The sequence below is a fragment of the Vanacampus margaritifer genome, chromosome 6, assembly GCF_051991255.1.
Source record: "Vanacampus margaritifer isolate UIUO_Vmar chromosome 6, RoL_Vmar_1.0, whole genome shotgun sequence".
Classification (NCBI taxonomy): Eukaryota; Metazoa; Chordata; class Actinopteri; order Syngnathiformes; family Syngnathidae; genus Vanacampus; species Vanacampus margaritifer.
Genome location: NC_135437.1, coordinates 28,188,130 through 28,214,632, shown reverse-complemented (window position 1 = coordinate 28,214,632; position 26,503 = coordinate 28,188,130). Strand labels below are relative to the sequence as shown.

The following is a 26,503-nucleotide window of genomic DNA, read 5'->3' as shown; positions in this document are numbered from 1 at the left end:
TTTTTTTCCTTGTAATATGTGACGTATTCTTGAAAATATACTCTCTATAATACCTTTTTTTTTTTTTTTAATGTCTTAAATATTTTTCCCTTCAGAAATAGCCACATGATTCAGAAAAAAACTACTTGGGAAAAAAAAATAGCGAAAACTATCTCTTTATAGAATTTTTTTATTTTTTTCCTCATTAATACTTGTATAATAATAATGTCATGAAACTGTGCACCTTTCTCTCCGCTAGTCTTTGCTCCATGCTATGCCTTTTTTCCCCCTCAGAAGTTATGTACTTTTCTAGCTTTTTTTTTTTTTTACATTAAATTTTTTTTAGAAAATTAACTTTTTTGGATGGGGGTGACAATATCACACTTGTTGAAAATGTTTCCACCCTCATAAATATTTTGTGTAGTAAAGTTTTTTTTTTAAAATATAAATATTGTCCTATGTTGGTTCCTACAAAATATTTTTTTTTAAAAAAAAAATACTTTTTTTTTTTTTACCTAGGCAATATACAACTTTTCTCCAGAAAAATCAGATATTTGTGTTGAAAATGTGTTTCCTCAAACATAAAAAAATATTTTCAATAATTTCTAGAAATCGTCATTTTCTAGAGGATTTTTTTGTGCATAGAGAATGTGTTTTTATTATTTTTAGAAGATGCCTAACTTAAATTTAAAAAAAAAAAAAAATCATAATCCTGTTGAACATTTTGTCACCAAAAATGACATGGAATAGTTTGCTAAGTTTGGGTGCCAATTAAACTTCTTTTTTTTTTTATTAAGTGTGGCTTCATCCTGAAGTATAATGCAGCTTTTGGAAGAGCATCATGCGCTTATTTATTAAAAGGCGTATCTGGAATAGAAAAAAAAAAGTGTTTTGTCACGTCCACAAAAGATAAGCAAAGACAAACAGTTTTGAGGGGAAACGTCCTGACAAGAGAATATAAATATACAATACTTTGGGCGTAGCGGCGTGGGAAAGGTCAGCGTGGGAACTGGTCCTTGTTGTTTTGTCAATGACTTTGGGAAAGCGCGTGCGGCTGCAAAGGCCTCGCCGCTTCGTCATTGTTCTCGCGCTTCCTCCCGCTCGGCTTCTCGCTCTCCTTCGCCACGTTTTTCCCTGGAAGGAGCGTCGGGGCGGTTCCCACGATCCGCCGGCCTTCCTGAGCGCCGCGTAGCACTAGCGACGGCTAATTTAGGTTTGCTCCTGCTGGGCTCGGGCCATTGTCTTGCGTGGGAACCGGCGAGGCTTTTCTCACACGCTCATGTGGAGGTCGAGGTTAGAAGTTTCCATGAGGAGGCTGCAAATTCTGATCACTTGTGCGCTCAAATGCACGTTGACATAAAAAAAAAATGTTTTTTTCGACTGACGGCTACAGCCAAAATCTTTGTGTGTTTTGGGTTTTTGGTTAATGACTAAGCCAGCTACAGTGCCTAGGAAAAGTCTACACACCCCTATCCTGCCCAGTTGTTGTGATACTAGGATACATTATTTCAAAACTTTTTCTGCCATGAATGTGACTAACCTGTACAAAAAAAGCAACTTTTCAAGAGGGGAATTTAACTCATTCGCTCGCAGCCATTTTCACTGAAGCATCCCCCTTCGCTCCCGGCTGTTTTACTGGCTTTTGACTGATTTTGCAAGGCCCACAGAATATTGTGTTCTATTGCTATCAAAACATACCAAAAGAAAGATTAGAGTCTCTTCTTTCATCAGGGAAAAAAAGTATATTTCTATCAGTTTCTGTTTTGCAGCAATTAGCATTAGAAATATAGCAAAGTTTCATCATTATTGACAAAAATGTTGAAAACCGTGGCAAAAAAGAGTTTGTTGCAAAATGGCCCTGGTTGATCTCTTATACTGTGCTGCCACCTGCTAGTCATTTTTGTAATAACAACCATTGCTTTAACTCTTTGACTGCCAGACGTTTTCAGAAAAGGGATGCCGTGGGTGCCAGCCGATTTAAGCATTTTGACTGATCTTTCAAGGTCCACAGAAAATTATGTGTTTGGACTATGGAAACACACATACTACCAAATGAAAGATTGGACTCTCATCTTTCATCAGAAAAAAAAGTTTGTTTCTACCTTATTCCGTTTTTCAGTAATCAACAATAGAAAATGGTTAGTTTCACCTCTGTTTTGAAACAAACGTCTTTTAACGTCTTTGGCACTCCTCCATAGGATTTTACTAAACGTTATTTAACGTTTTTGGCAGTCAAAGAGCTACCTCTTCAGGTCAGGGGCTGCTTCAAAGTCTTCTGTATTCTCTAGCATACCCCCCCCCCCCCCCCCCCACACACACACACACACACACATCAAAAAAAATAAAAGTGCAATACATAGGATTTTAAGTAACATTTTTTGGGAAAATGTATTAGACAAAAACCGAGTACAAGAACATTAGTGCTTGGGCTCGCATCCCTAAATGACTCTTTGGCGCTGCCGCTTTAGCATCTCACCGCCCAATCGAGTCAAGGAGAGTCCACAGTCGGAATTTCTTTCAAGGTTGACATCTCATCGTACCTCTGCCATTTTGAAGGTAAGTTTGCTAAGATTAGTTGCTTTTTGTTCGTATGATGATGGTTTTGGTTGTGCTTACTAAATCATATGCCAAACATACAGCTGAGTGACTCATCGCTTTACAAACCCACACGGGAAAGCGAGAGCTGAGACACGAACCCCAACCATGATGCAAATACGTTAACCACTAGTGCACCATGTTGCCGCTGTTTTGAATCGTTTACATTGTAGTCAGTGGCCACAGGCCAGCATTAATGGCTTTCACTTGAATAGTTGAATAACATGACTCTTTCCTCTTTTTTTTTTTTCATCTTTTTTTTTTCTTGCATAATCTCATGAATAAATCATCCACTGTAGTATCTCAGTGGATTCCTTTGAATCACAATTATGGATAACGCTGCGTTTCGTCTCACTATTTGGCAGGCTTACATTATCCCCTCCACTCGTCTACTTCCAAATGTTATGTTCAATCCCAGGAGGAGAATTTTACTTTGCCCAAGTTATCTGCTAATTAGAGTCACTTCCTGAATGCCCGGCCCTTTTTCTTTTTTAAATAAAAAAAAAAGAAGACGCTGTGGTGCATAAATGTGTCGTTGTGAAAGGCTGCTGACGAGCTGCTTTTGAGAGCGTTGTGAAAGCGTATGAATTTTCACACGGCCCCCAAACATGAGGCTGCTGTGTGAGACACACCAGAAGTGGCAAATCCAGGTCCAGAAAGTAAAAAAAAAAAAACTGCTAAAGTTTGGCTTTAGCCCCAGGTGCTAGCTAGCGAGCTCCCATGGTGCTTGTTTACCTGCTAAGGAGCTAGCTAGCTAGCATCAGGGGCTAAGCCAAACTGTGGCACGGGTTCTACTTTCTGGACCTGGATTTGCCACGTCTGAGACGCACCAAACACCTGTCGATGCGCTAATAAGAACCTATAAGTCACACGGAAAAGACAAAATGTGTACTTTAATGAAGAAAAATATGCTGTGACACTGACAAGATATTTATATTCTGTGTGGCATTTGCAAACCGTTTGTACTTTTTCTATCTAAATAGTTGTTTGATCTGTCCCTCGGGTCAAGACTAAATGTGGAAAAAAGGTTTTCGACATTATGGCACCACAGCAGTGAATACTCTGCGGACTTAACTGAAACTCTCTGAAGTTATTCCACTTGGAAGTTTTCCGTTGTGTCCCGAGGGACTGTAAGCACACTGAACAGTGCCTGAGTGTGTTTTCAATATGAAGTTGATCTTTGTTGTCTTGTTGCTCGGGCTCTTCGTATTGAATAACATTTTTCTCACTTTTACGTCCTTGCTACTTTATTTATTTATTTATGACTCGTGCTGCTTACCACCTTGTACCTATCACTCTAGGGAAAGTTGAGACTGCTCTCATTTAGGCTTTTATTTGGGCGAATAAAAGCTAAAAGAAGAAAAATAGATAATTTGTTTGATGTTGTCGACTATAAGTGATTTATGGCGAATAATATGTCAATTTGGGAGTTTTTCATACGTGGCAAAACTATGAACATATTTTGACAGCATAAAAGTTGAGCCAATGCTAACTAGCGCTTGGTTTAAAAATATATATATAAAAAAAATCAAGAATAATGTGATTATTATTTTTATTTTTTTAATCTCCATACAAACACTAAAGACAGTGAGTAGTATTTAGTGTGATCTAGTGGTGAACTAATAATTCATTTAGGGTTAGTCTCCCAATGCTTTGCCCTTGTTAGCTTTTGCTAGCTTCTTTCACTAGCCGCTCTTGTTAGCCACTCCGACGTATGGTGACGGCTTACTCCCGCTAGCCACTCTTGTAAGTTACTCTGGCCCGTTCAGGTCTTTCTGCTACAATAGCTACATGCTATTATTTAGCATCATACTGGTGAACTTTTGCGCACTGTACCTTATTTTAAAGAAAGCAATTTTTCTTATTAAAAACACATTACAAAACGGATTAATGGCATTTCCAGTCATTTCAATGCTGAAAGATGATTTGAGATACATGTATTTTCCGTTACAAGCAAGGTTACGGAATAAATTAAAATTGAATCACAATGTGCGTCTGCATTAGCATTAATGTGCTCCACTAAGTGGTGGCGTGTGTGTGAGTGAGTACTTTTGAGTGAGTACTTTTCTGGAAGGTTCAACGAGTCCCCTGGTCCAATTGGGACTCTTACGTAAACCAAAAGACAAAGCGCTGAAGGGCGAGACGGTTTTGGAAAGAGCAGCTCTGTTGCCACTCCTGCTTAATAAATTGGCAAGATGCTAACAGATTAGCTGCCGCTCTTCCTCCACCAGGTGACCTCGGAGGATCACGTAGTCGGTCGCACGTGAACCGAGCACTAACGACGACATGGCTCGTGTTTCGAGAGACGCCGCTGACCCGCCACTTGCAAACAAAAGGACAGATAGCGTCAACATCACAAGGGGGCGGCCTGTCTTCATAGAGATTCGGTAGTCACTGGGAACACACACTACATACCTTTTCTAGGGCATCATTTAGTCATTGATACAGTAATTTAATAATTCATGAATTAGTTCAAATTAAAAAGATTTACTCTACTATAAAAAAATAACAAAAAAACAAGTGTGGTATTGATTTATGTTGAGGTCGTTTTTCTGCCACTAGATGGCATAATTGCATTTGTAAGACGGTGACAGCTCAGCGCATTTTTCTTTTCATATTAAGAGCTAAGTTTAACATGAAGCCATTAATTGAAGTAACTTGCAAAATTCAGCATTTATTTTTAAAATAGTCAAATTCAACTTGACCCCAGTCTCCACAAGACATGCATTATTATTCCATTTATTTCTGCTCAATTTTGATGAGCACGTGTCTGCTGTGTTGCTAATGGAATTCCCCAAATACAGGCTTTCCAAGTAAGAGGCGGTCATTAATCACACGTTAAAAAAATGAGTGGCCTTAACGGAACTGTAAATTAACGCAATAATTTTGACACCCCCATTTTTTTTTTATTAGTGACCCGATTTGTGCTGGATCATTAACATGACACTGGATTATTGTTTTCTTGTGGCAACACCCTGAACTGGTTTCCAGCTGGTCGCAGGGCGCACATAGACAAACAACCAGCCACAATCAAAATCACACAAAAGCGACAATTTTGTGGATTAAAATGCACAAAACAACCTTAGCATGAAATGTAAAAATCAATCGAAATTCGTGCCCATACGCTGCCGCCGATCCACCAAATTGGCATGCTCAATATGTTGCCGTCAATATTACTCAAACTCCAAATTGATTGTTGACGGGTTCCAAGTGGGCCTCTTTGTTGCTTTTGTTCCCTCATGCTTTGAGCTGGTCACGAGAAAACAATAATCCAGTGTCACTCATATTAAATGACCAAAATCCAGCACAAATGAGGTCACTGGAGCGACTTTTTCCAGGGCCTCAGTGTTGATTACAGACAATCTTTGTGTTTGGGTGGGAGAAGAATTGAAATTTGGTCTGTTTTCACACCGCTTGACGTCATTCGCATGTGAGTTGAAAAAGTAAGATGAAACGTTTCACAGGTCACAACATTAGGTACAACTGTGTCATCTAACGACATCCGATACAGTGGAATCTTCTTGAAAATCAAGCAATGTTTGGAGCGCAAACCATTTTCATACAAGTCTTGTAAAACCTTTCCGTTGCTTCTCACGTCTCCAACTAGTTTTACTTCATTTTACCTTTATATTCGTTCGTTGGTGGTTAGTGGAACACGCTTTATAAAATGAGAAAGCAGACTGGAGACAGGTTTCTTCTGCAACAACGCTCTTTACTCATCACACACGCGCACACTTCCTGAACACTCGTCAGCTGACCAACACTAACCAATCAGAAGCCAGCAAACCTTAGGAAAATGCGAGTGAATTAGAACAGCAGATTCAACACGTCAATTTAGCTACTTATATATGTTTAAAACAAATACAAACGTGTAAATAATAATTCGAGAAACATAAATGTATAAGTAAATTATATTTGAACAAATTAACTTAAATCGGACTTATTTCTGAACCTCACATAATTCCTGTACAATGAACGGGAATCACGGGAGATAGAGGCTGAGGGTTACAATTACGAGCGCTAGCTAAGTTGGCAGCTAACTCCACAACAGATAGTGAACAGTTCTTCCCCACCAAAAAGTTTTTTTTGTCACTCCCAGTTGACATTAACTCATTCACTGCCATAAATCCATTAAAAAAAAAAAAGCTTGTTAAAATTTAGGGGCAAGAAGGGATTATATTTTTTAATTGTAATTAATCGCAAAACTTCACTAGTTAACTCACGATTAATCAGAAATTTTATATCGGTTCTAAATGTACAATAAAAAAATTCTAGGTTTTCATACTCTTGTTAACAAAAGTGGGATTTTTTTTAAACTAATAGAAATAGTTAAAATGATTTTTTGACGTTTATACCTGTCAATGGCAGTGAATGAAGAAGAAAAGATTAAAAATTTGAGGCGTCAGGCGATTAAAGCTTTTAATCGTAATTAATCGCATGAATTCACTAGTTAACTCGCGATTAATCGCAAGTTTCATATCTGTTCTAAATGTACAATAAAAAAAATCTAGGTTTTCATACTCTCGTTAACAAAAGTGGGGAAAAAATGTTAAACTAATAGAAATAATTCAAATGAATTTTTGACGTTTATACCTGTGAATGGCAGTGAATGAATTAAAAAGAAGAAGAAAAGATTAAAAATTTGAGGCGTCAGGCGATTAAAGCTTTTAATCGTAATTAATCGCATGACTTCACTAGTTAACTCGCGATTAATCGCAAGTTTCATATCTGTTCTAAATGTACAATAAAAAAAATCTAGGTTTTCATACTCTAGTTAACAAAAGTGGGGAAAAAATGTTAAACTAATAGAAATAATTCAAATGAATTTTTGACGTTTATAGCCATCAATGGCAGTGAATGAGTTAAGTCGATGTTTCATCAGAAGAGTTATGAAAATATTTTATTAAGTTTGAAAAGTTCCTTAGTGTTACGTTAACAGCAAAATTAAACATGACACTAAAAGAACAACAAATAAATAAATAAAAAAAATTGGCAGATGAAAGTTCTTTCGCTTAATGCTAACACATGAAGGCAAACACCATAGACAGGCCGTCGCAATCTCACTAATAATCCTCAAATGCGACCCCTGCCATGCTTGCCATCACCACCCAGCTTCATCTGGCAAGCAACACCGGCATCGCTAACGTGCCAGGATCAAGTAGCCGGGCCTGCTATCTTGTTACTGATCGGGTAATCTGTTTGGCACCAGGACTCTTTTCCATTCCACTTTACATAACCGCACTGCTATGTTCCGTTGTTTAGGCCCCTGGACAATTTTTTTAAGGGATGTCTCCAGCTAAATAGAGATGCTGTTCTCTTTTTGGGGATGTGTATCGTTCCCGTGACAATAAGAGGATCCCAACAGCTCTGCTTGTCTTCAAAGCCTGTTGGTCCACTGTAATTGTGTAAATTGCTAAAAAAATAATAATAAAAAAACCCCGTCGAGGGTCTGTAGGCGCAACACCTTTATCAGCCTGTAAACTAATCCTGGTGTGGAAAGATTGAGGTCGTAAAAAGCTGCAGAAATGTAGGCCAATCCCTCGGGGCAAAGCAAACTCACAGTAGGAATACCCACTGGATAGCATGTTATGAATGCAAGTATAGGCAGAGCGTATGCACGCACGCACGCACGCACGCACACACGCACGCACGCACACAAACTTGATCAGCAGTTGCTCTGCAAAAGTTTAATTATGCAAAAATGTTCTTAGATAATTATATTAATGCGGGGAATCCTTGAGTTACGTTCCTATGCCGGCGACGTAATCTGAATTTTGATTGAAGTCGGATTTGCCCGTTAAAGTCGATATTTACATCAAATACTTTTGCACAGTCATGTCAAAGACCATATTTGCGCGACCCAGAAGAGCCGGAACCAACATTTCGTGACATTCATCGCTGACGGACGGCAGACCTGAGTTCATTCGAACTTCAACACGGAAACCGGAGCGCCTGATGTTCGTTGCTGGATGTAACAACAACCTAACTTTAAAATGGCGTGATTAATGTGGAAAGGAAGGAAAAGGAAGGTGCGACAGAGGAGGCAAGGGCGCCGCAAAGTCAAAACGACGTAGGTGGCGCACGACGTAACTCGAGGACTCTCTTGTATTTCATCATTCCTCCATCATGGCATCGACATCAGATTGACGACACAAACCTGGTGAAATGATCTGAACACATCCAGTTTTGTCCAAATGGCAAGCCAGGATGAAGCTGGCGACAAAGTGTCTTTTGCACATGTTTTCCTTTCACAATGACTGGCTGGCTGTCATTTCACAGGCTGCTAAAGCCGATTGCATACATTCAATTGTGTCAGCGTGTCATATATGACCTCGTGTGCAACGTGTGGCCGCTTGTTGCTGAAATAACGTCACCCTTTCCAATGACAACAACCATGGCACATTCAAAAGGCAGACAATTTATAATTAGAACGTATGTATTGTTAAATGAGTGAGTAAAGCATTACTTCCTTTGTAAAGAGAGAATCTAATTTGTTTGCGCAGAATGAATTATGGATGACACTATAAAAATGAGAATGAAGAGTATAAATGAGGATGTGGATTACTTTTTAAAATAAATTATTTAACACATATTGCATACATCTTAACTTTTGCTGACTTTTGTATTTGCTAAAAATAATTGATAAATTATATTAACAATAATACAGTAACATAAAAATGAATTATGAATTGCTTATTGTAATTTAATTTAATATTGTAATTATAGCATTATTATTCAAATAGACTTTTTCCTATTCTACATGAAAATTTTAATTATTATTATTACTTTTTTTGAAATTGGATCATATACAGTAATTAGTTAATTACCTGTATAACGAAATAATTTAGATACCTCTACGACAAACTGAATTATAAATAATCCAATAAAATGGAGTATTTTATTTTATATAAGAACAAACGATTTTACCTACACAATCTGTCCCTTAAAAAAGTACTAACGTTTTCCCATTTAATTGACAAAACATAATCATTAAAAAAAAACAGCATTATAGTCTAATTTGAAGTTTTGAGCCTTTTTTTTTTTTTTTTTACATAGCGCGATGTGGTTTGGGGTTGGGCGGAGTCACCCACAATGCACCGCGGCGGCTCCTCCATATAAATACGCGAGTGCGTTCGCCATTAGTTTGTTGGCCGCTGCCAAGTGATGTTGACTGTCTTTCAGCATTCTTCCTCCTTAATCATAACAAGCCCAAAACACACGCCAAAACTTTTTTGGGAGCTTCGCACTCGATTCCCCGGACGCAGAGCTTTTATGCCTAACCTTTTTGCTTCAAATAAAAGATTTCGTTTGAAAAACAAGGATCGTAAAAAGCTGTCGTCGAGGCTGTCATGTTGAACGCAGACGAAAGGTAGGAAGTGACTCGATCGTGCTGATTAGAATGTGAGCAACTATTTGAAACGCCACTTTTGTTGTCAAAATGGGAGAGTTTACTTTCCCCACCCCGAGGCAGAACTTGGTGTCAAGTCCTCCCTGGTGATAGAAAGGCGACTACTAAAAAAAGCAAACAAGACTGACAACATGGGTGCCGTGAAATGTTTGCAGACTTGTCGCTACTTCCTGACCACCTGGATTGTTTCATCATGCCCCTTTTTTAAAGATTATTTTCCTTCATATGCTCACTTTTTGTTTAATGCACGACACTCTTATCTCACACAAATATATATTTTTAAGAATGCTCGACACTTTGATGGTATGTTGTTTTACAGTGATGACGTTAAGCCTTGTAAAGTAAACAAGGGGTCAATCCCAATGTAGTGTCATGTAATGTAACGTGTAGTGTAAGAAGTACTGATGCTTTAGTTCAGTAGAAGTAGAAGCTAAGAAGTGTACTTGCATACAAAACATACAATTATGTATTTCTTTTTAGTTATTAAACAGTATTTCTAAAGTTCTCAAAGTGAGTTTGACCTCAAGTGAAGTGCAGTAATTTCTCACTCCTGCTGATAAAATATGTCCATAGTTTGATTTATAAAGCACATTTGAAGCAGCGGTTGTGCTGTAAAGTTTGAGGGATATAAATTAATGATGCAGCTTGAAAAAACGGTACGATTAAAGTGAAGTACAACTAAAAGTTGTGTGAAAAGACCAGATATCATACACCAAAATGTAAAGTGAAACAACTGCATATCATGTTTATTTTTTTTTTTTATCCTTGCAGAATTATTTTGTTCATTATGATTTGTGCTGGACTGCACTTTTACTGGCGGGGGGATTGGGACCAGGCAGACCCGCACACAGCAAGAACCCGCGTATAATTGGCGCCTATTGATTTGCATTGAAACTAGCATTTTTTTGAAAACCTGAAATATTCTTTAAAAAAAATTCTTGGGGAATCTGCGGATTTGCAGGTGTCGAACTGCCTGTCCATGATCGTCCACTGTTCTGTATTTTGGAAACCTTATTCAGCTTGATAAATGTGTTAAACCACAATTATTTATACAGGTAGTCCTTAGCTTACAATTTGAAGGTACCTTAGCGTATATAAGCGCAGCAACTAGCGAGTTTTCTGAGTTGTGGTTTTAAAGTAACAAAACTAGTTTGCAAGAATATTCAAGAAGTCGTGCTCAGGCACTACTGTACAGTGTGTGTTGTTTTTAGTCTAGTGTTTCCTGTTATGTTGTTAGCTTCACAACGTGTAATTCTCCTTCTATATTTAGATTGGTTGTAACGAGGGATGCACCAAAATGAAATTTTTTTGGTCAAAACCGAAAATGAGAAATGCTTGGCCGAAAAAAAAATTATGGCAATTTTATATTACCGTTGCATTTATTACAATTAATTAAAATTAATAAACAACGGATAGCATGTAAACAAGACAAAAACACACAAAACCGCACATTTACGTAAGCCGTGTCCATCAACGTGTGTGTGTCTGTACAGTGCACAGCATCAGAGGTGGCAAATCCAGATCCAGAAAGTAGAAACCCTGCCACAGTTTGGCTTTAACCCCAGGTGCTAGCTAGCTAGCTCCATTGGTGCTCATTTACTTGCTAGGGAGCTAGCTAGCTAGCTAGCTAGCTAGCTACTACCATCCGGGGCTAAAGCCAAACTGTGGCATTTAGCCCCAGGTGCTAGCTAGCTAGCTCCATATGTGCTCATTTACCTGCTCGGGAGCTAGCTAGCTAGCTAGCATCAGGGGCTAAAGCCAAACTGTGGCATTTAGCCCCGGGTGCTAGCTAGCTAGCTCCATATGTGCTCATTTACCTGCTCGGGAGCTAGCTAGCTAGCTAGCTAGCATCAGGGGCTAAAGCCAAACTGTGGCAGTTTTTTTTTTAAATATTCTGGACCTGGATTTGCCACTTTTGCCTTCCACCATCGAATTACAAATGTTGCACTCGCAAGTCAAAGTAAAGTCAGGTCATTCATATCTCGAGGCACCACCATAGTTGTTTATCACCGAGTAGAATTAATGTATGACTATTTACTAGTCATTATTTGTGTTCAATCATCAGTTGTTTATGAGTAACCTGCACAATATCAATGCTCGTTTCATTATCCTGTTTTTGGCAGTTTGCGCTAATTGTTAGCATGAAGCTAGCAGACTTGCCTAAAATAAATTGATGTGGTTTGGTTCAATACACCACGTCATTCTCTTCATGTTATTTTAAGTTTTCCAATAATGGCTCGATGGTGCGTTCTACGATTTAGTATAACGGATAATAGGTGGTATTTTTAGGTTTGATGGTAATCGCCTACGCTTCAGCTTTTCAAAGCATTTGTTGAGTGCCAGCGTAATTAGACGGCTGAATGAATGTCATTCTTAATCAGCTCGGCACTATCACTGTGGATTCCTCTTTGTGCTGCTGCGCATTGTTTAGCTGATGTCAAGGTAAATATTTTGAAATGCAAGGCAGGCAAACCTTGGTTTGAGCCGCTTCCTGCTTTTGCCGTGTGACACTTTGATGGTTTTCACGCTTTGTCAGCAAAAATGCAAATGGGGTGGCCCGACATCTGGCCTGCTTACGTAACCGCCATCCAGCTTTTTCTCTTTACCGTACGTGTGCTCATTCTTCACACTCAAAACGTTTTCCTGAATCTTCTGGATACGATCGGCGCTGGTCAGAATTTCCGTCACGCGAGCCAAACCGTTTTCCTCACTTGGGCTTCATGGGACGCGTCGCGTCCGCTTGAGGCTGCGTCCGCGTTGAGAGCTTTTTTTGAGCTTGATGCCAACGTCCGAACTTGCTCCCGTTGGCGGGAGGATCAATGGGATTTCTCAAGCGGGTTGTTGCACTCAATTGGATCGGAGTGTTCAAGTTAATGAACAGGAGGTGAAAAGTGCTTTTGCTTTGATGTGTTGCTCAGAAATAAACATTTCAAACGTACCAGTGAGTGATTCATGTTCTGTCTCTGCTACCCGAGCTGTTCTTGAACACACCCTGTGACGTGACACACTTTTGTTTCTGTTTACTGTTTTGACGTGTTGTGTGTGTGTGTGTGTGTGTGTGCGCCTTCAGACAAGACTGAAACCAAAAACCAAGTCAGCTGAAGACAAGAACCTGCACTTTGGGGCGGGGCCAGCTGTGCGCGTGGTCTACTTTTAGCCTTGCTTTTAAAGGCTGGCTTCCTGGAGAAAATGCTTTCACTGCCATCTTGGAACGCTCCACTTTTGCGCCCTTTGCATTGTTTATCCAAGAAATGAGATTTTGGGTCAGTTGAGCGCAACGTTGGCATCGGCTGCCGGTCCAAAGTCGATGTTTTCCTGTTGCTTTGGGAGTGTTTGATTTGCGTTGAGGATGGTTCGGACTCTCGGGTTTTCAGCGCGCGTGACGAGATGGCGTCACGCGGACCTGCCAGACTTGCACAAGTCGACTCGTCAAACATTGACTGCTGTTTTTTCAGCCACTGGCCTTGACATGGCTTCAAACAAATCAACATTTTGAAGGCGATGTCCTCAAATGCCGCTTTATTCAATTCTTTATTTCTTGCAGACACAAATCGGGTCCATAGAAATAAAAGAAACATTTTCAAACGTTCAGCTAATTGTGTTAAGAGTCTCTAGTCTCCACCCAGATTTATGTACACAAAAGTTTCTAAAGGCTTCACACTGGTCAGGTTTCCATCCAATTGTTTCAGCAAATTTTGTGAAAATGCGCAAAACGGACATGCGACTTAAGCCCGTTTCCATCTGTTCTTCTTTTGCGAATATTGAGATTGGACTCCGCCGCTGTAGGCGGCGCTATACACCATAGAGATGTGATCCACCAGTCATTTAAAAGAACAGGAAGCGACTGCACCTTGCGACGACGTCTTATAACTGCATTAATATTCTCTTCTTTAAGGAATTCCAAAAAGATTTCTGTTTCGTCGTCCCACCAAACATACTTTATCGTCCGCCATTGCTTTGTGGCTACAAACGTTCGTGTGACGTAATATCCGGTCAAAACGTGCGACGTGTATCCGGTCTTGTCAACGTTTATTCGCCAAACCCGTTTCCATAGCCAAAATTAGCATTTTCCTTTTTTCGACGCGCTTCAAAATCCAAGCGTAATTTTTTGTGTGTGCAAATTTTGGACCCTTTTTCGAATTTCTAGTGTTTCCATTCAGTTTTATTTTTGCGTTTCTTGAAAATTCGATTAAAAATGGGTGGATGGAAACCCCACTACTGGCTTGCCTGTCAGCTATAAAATCGATTTTTAAATGGTGCTACTGCGCTGTAAATCACCGACTAGCTTATGTCTTGAAAATATCAAAGAAATATTGAGTAATAAAAACCTAGTAGTGTTCTGACTTGTGATGTCAGCAGAATTGGGTCATTTTGTGGAGCCCACACAGTTCAAAGCAAACATGGTGAATCAGCATTTAGCTGTTGTGCTGCCCGTGAATGGAATCAGCTGTTAACGGAAGTCGGCCTCAAGTGTAAATGCTTTAAAATCCGCGTTATCGTGTTCTTGCACTTTCCTTTTTAAATGTCAGCTCCTTCAAGTTGGAGTAAATGTCATCGTCCTGATGCTAGAAGGAGGCTCTTGAATTCCAACAGACTTCAAAGGTGGCATCCTCGCGTCTCGCCCTCTTCCGGCGCACCTGCCAAGTTAGCGGCTTTCATTAGTTTGACGCGCTTGTTCCTAAGCGACCCATTGTGTTGTTTTGAACGTTTTCCGGTCTTCTCTGGGGATGTTTTGTTCCCCGTGTGTCTCTTGGCTGTCCTCCAAACACCTCCACGTTCACCCCCTCCCCTCCCCCCCCCTTTTTTTTTTTTTTAAACAACTCACCCGATTCTTGCCTCAGTGACGCCAGGAAGGGCGGGCGGCGTTCCACCGTCACATTCGCAATCCCGTCGCGCGTCCCACCATCTTGAAATAACGTCTTGCAAAAGTATGACCGCCTTTAAAAACATAACCTATATTCTGTTTTTAGAATGACCTCGTCACCTTTTCAGTTCGGGCGGTTGCGGGATGCGAGGCCGCTTTAAATGTCACAGTGTTGCCTTTCACAACAAGCTGGTACGAACATCAGGTTCAGGCAGTGGGGGGAGGGAGGAAAAAAAAGAAAGCCAAGCAGCTCTCGTTGGCAGGCGTCTTTATCGCTTCCTCCATCTGCGTCCTGTCCGTCCGTTTGTCTTATCCGATTCGTTTGTCTACATGTGCTTCTTCATCAACGTTGATCAACAGCAGTTCTAATCATAGAAGAGTGCTTGACAGTCTTTTTGCACTAAATACTACTTCCAAAAATATTTTGCTGTCCCAGTACCACCGTCATGGCCGACTTTAAAAGAGAAAAAAATACAAATAAGATGAGGGCTAGATGATCGTTCATTATGTATTGGACGAGACACGTGATCAATATCAATACAAAATGTGTTCAATACAAACATTCAACCATTTTGACTCTGAAAATGACAGTTCACCTGCTTTCTGGGTCATGTGACGTTCGCAAGCCGAGCTGTGAGTGGTCGTTATCTGAGCCCTGAATAACTGTGACGTCATTTTCCGTGATAGCAAGTGTCAAAATGGCCGCCCCTTGATATTGAGGAAAAACATGTGGATTTTATTGCTTAATTCCACAATCACAATATTACACTTTTTTTTTGTCAAAATGAGTGCGTTCATTTAAAGTCCAACTTTTTTTTAGCGCGCGATTAATGGCCGCCTCTTACTTGTAAAGTCTGTACTGGGGGAATTCCAGTCGCAACGCAGCAGACACGTCAAAATTTAGCAGTAATAAATGTCATAATTTGTGAAGAATTATGTGAACATTAGGTAGCTCTTTAATATGAAAGGAAAAATGCACTGAGCTGTCACCAACGTCTTACAAATGCAATTATGCCATCTAGTGGCAGAAAAATGACCTCAATCAATATCACACTCACATATTTTATGAATTATTCTGAAATGACTGTAACAATGACTAAAATATGCAGCCATATTTCTGTTGATTTTTTTCCCCCCACTTTTATGTAACAAGAGTATACAAATATTTTATTGCACATTTAGAACAGATATAAAATTTGCAATTAATCGTGAGTTAACTATTGAAGTCACACCTATTTACAACAAACGACTTTTCTCCTAAATGTATTTTGGCCTACAGAGGATGTTAATGTCTGGCTACTTCTGGCGCCTCCATCTTTGTTTTCCGTTGCTAGCTAGCCGGCAAACTCGGCCTGAATCTCAGCATCCCGGGTCATCACGGGCGGTTTCGGCGGGGAACAGGTTTGCTCGCAGGACTCCAAATGTCGACATTGTGCAGCAAACGAGCGCGTTTGACGGCTGGCATTTCAGCGGTTTTGCTGACATGCCAGACCCGGTTGGCCCCGACACGTTCCGCTCGTGTCTGCAACTCAAGAGGCGCGTTCGCAAAAAGCCCGGCGGGCTATTCTCAGAAGTGTTCTTGCTGGGACGCTTCAGCAATCTCTTATGTCATCTGTCAGAAAGAACAACGCCTACTTGTTGAAATGCACAAATTGATGAGGATTCTGCGCACTAGACCTGAATTTCAAGTTCAGCCCAAAGTTGTGTTTGTTTTTCCTTTTCTGGCTTGGCGTCGGCAGCAAATGTGCTTTTGGGCCTTTTCACAGAACACTTAGCAAAGTCCTGACTTGTCACCACATTTGAGTTTTTAACTTTCAACAGCTTTGATGACATTTTCTTTCAATGTTCAGTCTGTTTTCCTCTTGAGCTTGCCAGCTAGCGCTAATACGCTTTTTCCTTACAACGTGCAAACGAATAACACCGAAAGGCTGACGAGAAAACCTGCTATTGCGTCAAGTGTTTTCTCTTTAGCGAGGAAAGCCCGACTCGTCCACACACCGAAAGGAAAAGCCGAGCAAAATGTCTTGAAAGCGGCTGACGAGCGTCTCCTGTTGTGTGTGTGTGTGCAGTTCCTGGTTAGCGGGCGCGCGGCTTCCCGGCTCCATCCCTCAGCCGCCGGGGCCTCAGTGGTGTTCCTGATGCCCCTCACCCACAGCTGAAGATCCCGGGTGGGCGAGGGACGGTCAGGGATCACTCTCTCGGCGTGCTACTACACAAGGTCAGCATGTTTTTACACTGTGGCAACAGCATTTCAGCACTTGGCGCTTTCCGTGGATATTCAAAATGGCGGCGTTTACATCAAGCTTTCCGTGGGCGTTAATATGGAATAACTGGGAATTGGTGGGTATTTAATGTATAAAGGTATCATATTCAAGCATAAATATAATCCTTGAAAGAAAAAGGCCGGTATGGTTTTATCAGGGCCGATACCGATTATTAGTAGTCAAGGACGCTGATAACCGATATTTGGAGCCGATATTCATTTTCACTTAAAAGGGAAATATTGGTATCAAAATTTGTATTGGTATCAAAATTTGGAAAAATACAATCTCCAGCTTTTTAATTATTATTATTATTTTAATATTAATGCATTTATTGAACAACTTTTAGGGTTCATAAAATATTGGAGTAGAAAATTTTTTTTTTAGTCAATAGACATCTTTGTGTTAAAAATCTAACAAAGTTCTGGGATCGCCCAGAGGTAGTAAGATGTTTTCAAAAGTTAAATAAAAACTTTTGAAAACAGTAAATGAAGTATTCAAAAAATATCTCAAGTACTAAATTTGTACTTGAGACTAGTTTTAATTTCAAACAAAAACAGAAGGTGCAGAGAGTTCCCAGGGTCAGCAGCATCTCTGAAAATTCAAGTTTTTAAATTTTTTAATTTAAATTAGTTCACTGAGGTTAGTCTTTTTTTTTTTTTTAAATGAATCTATTATGATTCCTCAAAATGCTCGATATTCGTCGAAATGCTGAATATCGGCGCCGATAATCAACCCGGCCGATGATCGGTCTATCCCTAATCCTTGATTGTCATAAACAGGCATCCATGCAAAATGAATGGCTCGCCTTGCCCACATGCGAGGGCATTACTCTACCATAATTGTGCCTTTTTTTTTGCATTCAAGCATTTGACTTTTTTTTTTTCAAATGTTCTCTTAACTTAGTGTCCAGTTTTGTGCCTCCCTTAAATTCTTCTTCTTCAATTATGCAAGCTAAATGTGAGCGATTTCGAGCACAAGCAAATACAAGCTGCTGTGTGTAAACACCAATGTGTCGTCGCACCCCGGACATGTGACTGTGCCCGGGGATTCGCGATGGCAGGATCAGACAGATGACTGACCCATTGTCCTCCTTCATGGAAAGGAGTGGCTTCATCAGATAGGAAATATGAAAGTGAGCCTTTAACTTGATAGACAAAAAAAAGAAAACCCTTATAGAGGAAATTTCATTGTGCTCTGTAGTATTTTTTCAGTAACTCAAGACACGCCCCCTTACTAACCAAAATAGCAGCACAACCGGCATACATAGCATTAAAAGTCCCCCAGCCACAAATGTAGAAGGTTCCTGGTCATTTGACAAATGTTGGTGCATTGTTGGCTAAAGCCAAATAACGGGTGATACATTGACGATCCCGAAGGGGAAATTCAGCTTTTACAGCAGTTTGATGAAAAAAAATTGAATAAAAATACATCAACTTGTTGATTATTTTGTCATGCATTGCCACTATTATTCAAACATACTAAGACGTAAATACTGCTATTTGACTTACTGCATGCTAACATTTACCTCATTTGCTCCCAAAAACGTTTGATTTTAAATATTTCCATGGTCTCAAATAAAAACAATTTTTTTTTTTTATATGCAGAAGGATTTGATGCAGCCTCTGAACTGAAGAGGCCGCTTAAAGCAATGGTAGTTATTACAAAAACGACCAGCAGGTGGCAGCAGAGTATAAGAGATCAACCAGGGCCATGTTGCAAAAAAGCTCTTTTTGACAGTGTTAATGATGAAACGTGACTATATTCCAATGCTAATTGCTGCAAAACAGAAGAGACTCTAATCTTTTTTTTTCTTCCATGTTTTTATAGCAATAGAACCCAATATTGTGTGAGCCTTGCAAAATCAGTCAAAATCCAGTAAAACAGCCGGGAGCGAAGGGGGTTGCTTCAGTGAAAATGTCTGCGAGTGAATGAGTTAAGACCATCTTGTTAACCAAAATAGCAGCACATGCACAAGTGTGTTTCTACGCGGCCGACGCTCCGGGGCTCGCCTGACCGCTTTGTTCCCCGCCGGCGCCTCCAGGACGAGAAGTTGACCGTGACGCGGGCGACGGAGGTGAACGGGAACCCCTCACTGCTGCGCTTCCACTACCAGCTGAGCGAGCGACGCTCCACCTTCTGGGATACGGCCGTGTCGGAAGAGAGCCTCTTCCTGGAGATTCCTGCCGGCCCCCTGGCCGAGGGAAGCAAAGAGGGGTGAGCCTCACTCGCACTGTCAACGTAACCGCAAATGAAGACGTTGAGTCATCATCAGAGGTGGCAAATCCAGGTCCAGAAAGTAAAAACCTTGCTGCAGTTTAGCTTTAACCCCAAGTGCTAGCTAGCTAGCTAGCTAGCTCCTGTGGTGCTTGTTTACCTGCTAGGGAGCTAGTTAGCTAGCTAGCTAGCATCAGGGGCTAAAGCCAAACTGAGTTTTTACTTTCTGGCACAGTACAGTTGCATAGAACGTATTTAGTCTTTTAGAACAGTTTGCTTTAGAGCAGTTTTTTGTTTTGATATTTAAGTGGAGTGTTGATGCTCAAACTGCATAATGTTAGTGCCTTAAAAAATATTAAACACACTTTTTTAGTTAACTCTTTGACTGCCAAAAACGTTAAATAACGTTTAGTAAAATCCTATGGAGGAGTGCCAAAGACGTTAAAAGACGTTTGTTTCAAAACAGAGGTGAAACTAACCATTTTCTATTGTTGATTACTGAAAAACGGAATAAGGTAGAAACAAACTTTTTTTTCTGATGAAAGATGAGTCCAATCTTTCATTTGGTAGTATGTGTGTTTCCATAGTCCAAACACATACTTTTCTGTGGACCTTGAAAGATCAGTCAAAATGCTTAAATCGGCTGGCACCCACGGCATCCCTTTTCTGAAAACGTCTGGCAGTCAAAGAGTTAATGTTGGTCTTTATGGGGATACATGAAGAGCGGAGCCACCCCAATGTGACACTTGCTCCATCTTGGCCCGGACGCCGCCACTGCAGAGCCAGCCGGCCAATCAGACGTCGGCTGCGCCACTTAGCACCGCAATATTATGTAAAGAGCTAGCAGCTCTTATGTAAAAGAGGGAAAAAGGCGTCATCAGCACCCCCCCCCCCCTCCCGCCATCCCCCACTGACCGAGCGTGTGTGACGTCCTCAGGCTTACCGCCCTGCTGGAGTTTGCAGAGGAGCAGCTGAAGGTGAACTCCGTCTTCCTGTGGTTCAGCAAAGGCCGAGAGGATCGACGTAAGATTTGACTTTATAGTACGCAAACAAGAGCTTCTAACTGGACGATTGTAATCAAAATAGGGGCACACTAGGGATCGATCGATTACCGGCCGGGCCGATCATTTTGGCACCATCGGCCTTTTTACGAATCTGAAGGCCGATTAAAGCTGGTATCTCACTGAGCGGTGAATGCTTGCGAACACACACTCTAAAAACAGTTGGGTCAAAAGTAACCCAATTATGGATCGAAAATGGACCGATCCACTTCATGGGTTAATTTGACCCAACTTTCTGGGTTGTTTTATACAAAATGACATCATTTTTTTTGACCCAAGTAAAAAAAAAATCTGGTCAATATTTATGAGTTGTTATGCACTCAAAAGACCGATTTCTTGACTCAAAGTTGAATCAAATCGACCCAAGTAGAGGATTGGCCCATTTTTGACCCATAGTTTTTAGAGTGTAGCGAAATTTGGGTTTTCATCAGGATTTGTAAGATGTTCACAGACAGTTTAAACTTGTCTAAAGACATTTTTAACATGTTCAAAAAAAAATTCACCGTCTGTGAAGATATTTTACGAAACGTGACGAAAACCCTAAATTCGCATGCATTTTTCGCTCATGGGTAACTTTCCATTTATATAATTATGTAAATTACCACTTTAAAATTAAAAATAAGTAAATAATAAAAATGTTTTTAAAAAGAGTAGACTAAAGTTTTCTACTGTAAATAGTTTTCCAAAATGTCAACATAATTTCTTTATATATTTATTTTTTTTGAAAAACGTGTAGGGAGTTCCCAGTGTCAGCATAATTGCAATTTTTGTTTAATAATGTTTAAACAAAGCTTTTCCTTATATGTTTAAATAAGTTAAAAGAAAAACCTTCAAAAAAGTTGTTTTAACAAACATGCTTAATGGCAATAAAAATTTTTTTATTTTGATATAAATATTTTCTGTTATACTACAAATGAATATCGGCTTGAAATATCGGTATCGGCCCTGAAAAAAAACAACATATCTGTCTTTTACTATTGCCGATCGACCATCTCGCTACAATAAACAGCCTGTTTACAAACAAGAAAAAGATCATGAGAAAAAGGCATCAACGGGGAGCATAGAAACCGTATAATGACAATCAGTCAGTATAACTGATGTCCATTAAAATGCTTTGAAAAAACAAACCAAACCAAACCACAGATGAACATTAAATATGTTGGCATTGTACGAACGTCCCTTAAATTCCCCAAATCCCACCTGTGCTTGAAATGACCCACTCAAGGTCTTCTTGCCCCCCCCCCCCCCCCCTCAGTGTCCATCATCAAGACGTTCCACTACATGGGCTTCGAGATGGTGAAGCCGGGGGACCCCTCGGTTCCGGCCCGGCCCGACTTGGCCTTCATGCTTTACTCTCTGGACATCGGCAGCAGCTCGGATGAGGAGTGACGCCACATTCAGAACCCACCCGCCCCCACCCTTTTTTTTTCTTCCTGTGCTCCCCCCGCCCCCATACCACCTTTTCTGCTTGCCTTTGGGATTGAGGGCCTTTTTTTTTTCTTCGGACCGCGAGCCAAGTCGTCACAAGCATCTAAGTTGTCACATGACAGACGACCCTCGCCTCCTCCTTTTGTTTCTCTCTTTTTTTTTCTTGCCACCTTCGACAAAGCGAAAGAGACAACTTTTTGAAGATGTTGGTACCTCCTCTCGCGTTGTTGGAGACTTTTGAGTAACTTTGAGTGGAGCACGGAAGTCACGTGGAAGCTTCGTGGGCCGACCGGACAAAAACGTCACGTCACACTTTCTCTCAAGTCATTGACGACTCTGGATCATCCACATCAAGCGGGATCCGGAGCTGTCCGTGTGCGCGTTCCAACCAAAGAGTCACTTCATTCCGCCGCCAGGCATCACAAGTCATTGGCCGCTCAACTTTATTGACATCAACAAAGTTTGATGGTCAATGAAAATGTTTGGTTCAAGATTATTATTATTATTTTTTTAACTCATTCACTGCTGGCATGTGTCGATCATTCTGGTCCAGCAGAAGTCATTGGCCGTTTTAAGTTCATTGACATCAACAAGGGCCAAGAAAAATGCTCATTTGACACATGCCAGATTGGCGCGTTTGTTGTTCTGGTTCACCAAAAGTCATTGGCCGATCTTGTTTAGTGACACGATGGTTAATGTACGAGTCATTCTGGTCTTGTTTGCGGGTCAATAAAACTGTTACAATGTAGTGTTTTGTTTTCAAGGTCTTATTTAACACGCCCTTCAGGCACCTCAGTTACTCTATTCCAGCAGAAGTGGTTGGGCAGTCTAATTCATCCACATTGACGATCTTGGGTCAAAACTTCCAACGTAGATGATATTTTTTGTTTGTTTTTCCACTTGTGCACGCATCGATTGTAGTTTGATGACATCACCGTGGGTGGAAGTGCAAGCAACTGATGGCAGAAATCATTAGCTGGTCTAAATGATATCAGCAAATTTGGTTGGTCAGTGAAACTGATAACATTGTAGATTTAAAAAAAAAAATGAAAATAATGAGACGGAAGTCGGTGGCCGGTCAAGCCCCATTTCGATGCATGTCACTCAAATTTTAACTAATTCTTGGACAAGGAAGATGGTAGGTCAGTAAAATGGATCCCTTCCAATGTCGAGTTTGAATTTTTAAAAAAAAAAGTCTGTCAAATCATTATTTTAAAAGTAAATTAAATGTATTTAAAAAAAATAAAAAATGTAATTAATTTTTTTTAAAACTTTTTTTTTTTGATTAATAAATGTGAAAATTAAACCAGGTCAGGAAAATGGATGGATGGATACATTTAATTTATTTTAAAAAATTAATTGAATGTGAGAGAAAGCAGTTTTGGCCGTTTTAATTCTTGGACTTGGAAGACGGTTAGTCAGGAAAACTAAAAAGTCTCTCAAATTATTATTTTTCAAAATAAATACTAAAAAAAAAAATTGAAGTAATTTTAATAACTTACAAAATAAATAAAATAATAATAATAATGTAAAATAAGTTCCGATGTTGAGTTTGAATTAAAAAAGAAAAGTGTCCTTTAATATTGGTGCATCTTTCTAGCACGTCATCCTTGTCTGTCGTCAGTCGTCGTTCGGTCAAGCCGAGTCTGCCTGGACCGTTTGTGCCTCACTCATGTTTGCTCCTTTGAAGTCTTCTGCCGTTCACGCTTTTGACCCCCCCTAAGGTGTGCGCGCGCAGGAAGAACACTTTTCAGGGTATTACCAATATATGCAATCTGATTTATCGCTGCAGGAGCTATCTTGAATTATTATTATTTTTTTTTTTGTTTGTTATTCAGCACTTTGAACTCGACGCCAAAGAAGCTTTTATCTTGGCTTTGTGGGGGGCATCTTTTGTTTTTCAAGCCTCTTCCGGGTCGAATCACTATCATGCATTTTCTCTCCCAAAGTCTATTTTCTATGTATGTATATTTCTCTATATTGACATAGTTGAGAGCTATTTATTGTTTTGTTTCCCGGTGACATCAGAGGGCGATCCACGTGTGTACACTGTGGACGACAAACTTGTCTCTTGCGGCGGGGAAAATGATTGTTTAACAAAATAAAATAAAAAAATAAAGTTCAAAAAATGTTATGCTTTGGTTTGATGTTTTCATTGAGAAGGTCAAAGAGCTGCAAGCAAAATAAAAAAGACAAGACGCTTTTGTGTTGGGCAGAACTAAGCAGCAATACAAATGAGCATGATGGGAAAAGTAAAAAAAAAAAAATTCTAATAATTTGCTAATGTCAATCAAATTATTATTCTTTTAATGACTTTTTCACAACTTTTTCCATTCTTGATTGTGGTTTTATTCTGGTAATGTCAGGACATTTCTCATAACGACAACTTTGTCTCTAATATGACATTGAAAAGAATACAATTAAATAAATATGTAATTTATTGACATTTTAAACAATATCCCAAGTTCCCAACTTAATTGGAAATGACAAAATATTATTAGAGTAATCTTACAAAAAATAAAAACATTTACAAGAAAAAGTGATTTTAACTCTTTGACTGCCAAAAACGTTAAATAACGTTTAGTAAAATCCTATGGAGGAGTGCCAAAGACGTTAAAAGACGTTTTTTTTTCAAAACAGGTGAAACTAACCATTTTCTATTGTTGATTACTCAAAAACGGAATAAGGTAGAAACAAACTTTTTTTTCTGATGGAAGATGAGAGTCCAATCTTTTTTTGGCAGTATGTGCGTTTCCATAGTCCAAACACATAATTTTCTATGGACCTTGAAAGATCAGTCAAAATGCTTAAAATCGGCTGGCACCCACGGCATCCCTTTTCTGAAAACGTCTGGCAGTCAAAGAGTTAAAATATATATATATATTTTTTTAATGGGAACCGCCGTGTTACAAGTCAAGATGGAGGTTTAAAAGAAATGTTGTATGACAGCAAAATAATAAAATGCATGCACAAAATTTAACAAAATGTCATGCTAATTAAGAGTGATACGTGAAAATATTTTTCGTGATGGCACATTTTGAATGAAAAATGTCATAATAGTAAAGATGTGAGTTTATGAGAAAATGACATTACAAAGTCAATTTTTGTATTTGACGTGAAAATATTTGTACTCAAAAATATATTGCAGGAAAAAAAAAGTCATGAGAAAAATGTGTTTTTATCTGAAACGTCTAATTTCACGAATGGTCATGATTCAATCAGCATTTTTCTTCTGCAGAAGGCGAGCTAAGTGCGTCTCTCGTCTCCCTTACTGAGAAGTGACACGAAATTCTCGCGGCTGACGGCGGGCGGGCGGCGGCGGCGAGCAGCTTTAGCAGCGACTTGAACCACGAAGGACTTCAAGCTGTGTCACTCGGTTAATCCGCATGGCTGAGAAGCGAGCGCTCGCCGTCATCGTCCTCTCGCCGCCTTAATCTGCTTCAGACTTTGACGTAAATTCAGGTCACATGTTGGGGCGCCTCCGTCTGCGTTTCTCAGAAAGTGAAAGTCGGGAAGCGTGCCAACATCAAGCGCTCAAAAATAAAAGACTCATTTTTATCATATGCTTTTGAAAGAGCGCACTCAATGAGTGTTTTTAAAAAAAAAATAAAAAATTTAAGGTGTGACGTTCAGATGTACAAAATGGCCTCTGTATCAGTAGCTAACTTTCGACCAATCAACCAGCAGCACAAATGGCTGAAGACAAAACATTTCCTCTTCATCCTCTGCGAAGAACGGCTAATTTTACTGCCTCTTAATGAGCAATCGTGACCTTCTCTTTCATGTATGTCTTTATTATGCTGCCCCCAGGTGGCCAAGGTGCGTGCAACAGAAGGAGCAGCACAACGTCCATTCAGTTCAAGTTTAAAACAAAAAAAAAACAAAGGTGGCAAATCCAGGTCCAGAAAATAAAAACCCTGCCACAGATTGGCTTTAGCCCCTGATGCTAGCTAGCTAGCTCCCTAGCAGGTAAACGAGCACCATAGGAGTTAGCTAGGGAGCTAGCTAGCTAGCATCAGGGGCTAAAGCCAAACTGTGACAGGGTTTTTACTTTCTGGACCTGGATTTGCCACCTCCCCCCCAAAAAATGTGGCAAAAACTGTAAAACATTTACATTCTATGCAGATTTTATTTAAATTATTTTATGCTGTCTTGCCTTTGTCAGTGTGTGCCTTTATTGGGAGCGCTGTTCATGTTGTACCCGATTTGGCCACTTAGGGGCAGTGTGGTTCCACGCGGTCTAATACACAGTTAAGTTGTAGCCACATTAGAGAGTAGAAGGAAAAAGTCACGATCAATTTATTCCAGTCAATGTTTTTTTGCAGTGTGGAGCCGTTCTTTTGAGTGATAAAAGTGCCGCGAGTAGCGCGCTAATTAGCATCAGACTCGAGTAGATCATTACAATTCCTTGCACATCTATAGATTGAAGCAAAAATCATTGTCAATCAAATCATTTTTGAAGCAAAAATTGTTCTTAATCGAAAATCGATTCTGAATCGAATCGCAGGCCCAAAATTCAGAATCGAATCGAATCAAATCGTAAGACATTCAGAGATTCCCACCCCTGCTAAATAGTGATCCGGGTGGCCCTGGCCACCACGTAGCTCCACCCCTGCAGTAGTGATTTTCATGCCTGCTTGAGAAAGGTTCTGGGTTCGAATCCGGGCTGTATGGAGTTTGCATGCGACCT

At 39.9% G+C, this 26,503-nt stretch overlaps 1 protein-coding gene across 1 annotated transcript; it reads left to right on the top strand.

The window, feature by feature from the left end:
• The first annotated feature begins 9,730 nt into the window (after window positions 1–9,730).
• Window positions 9,731–22,561, top strand: LOC144053564 (ornithine decarboxylase antizyme 2-like). The gene is given in 6 exon segments (XM_077568136.1): window positions 9,731–9,943; window positions 16,916–16,982; window positions 16,984–17,064; window positions 19,152–19,324; window positions 20,262–20,347; window positions 21,641–22,561. Coding segments are annotated over 6 exon segments (561 nt in total). The 5' UTR covers window positions 9,731–9,923; the 3' UTR covers window positions 21,775–22,561.
• The last annotated feature ends 3,942 nt before the right edge of the window (window positions 22,562–26,503 follow it).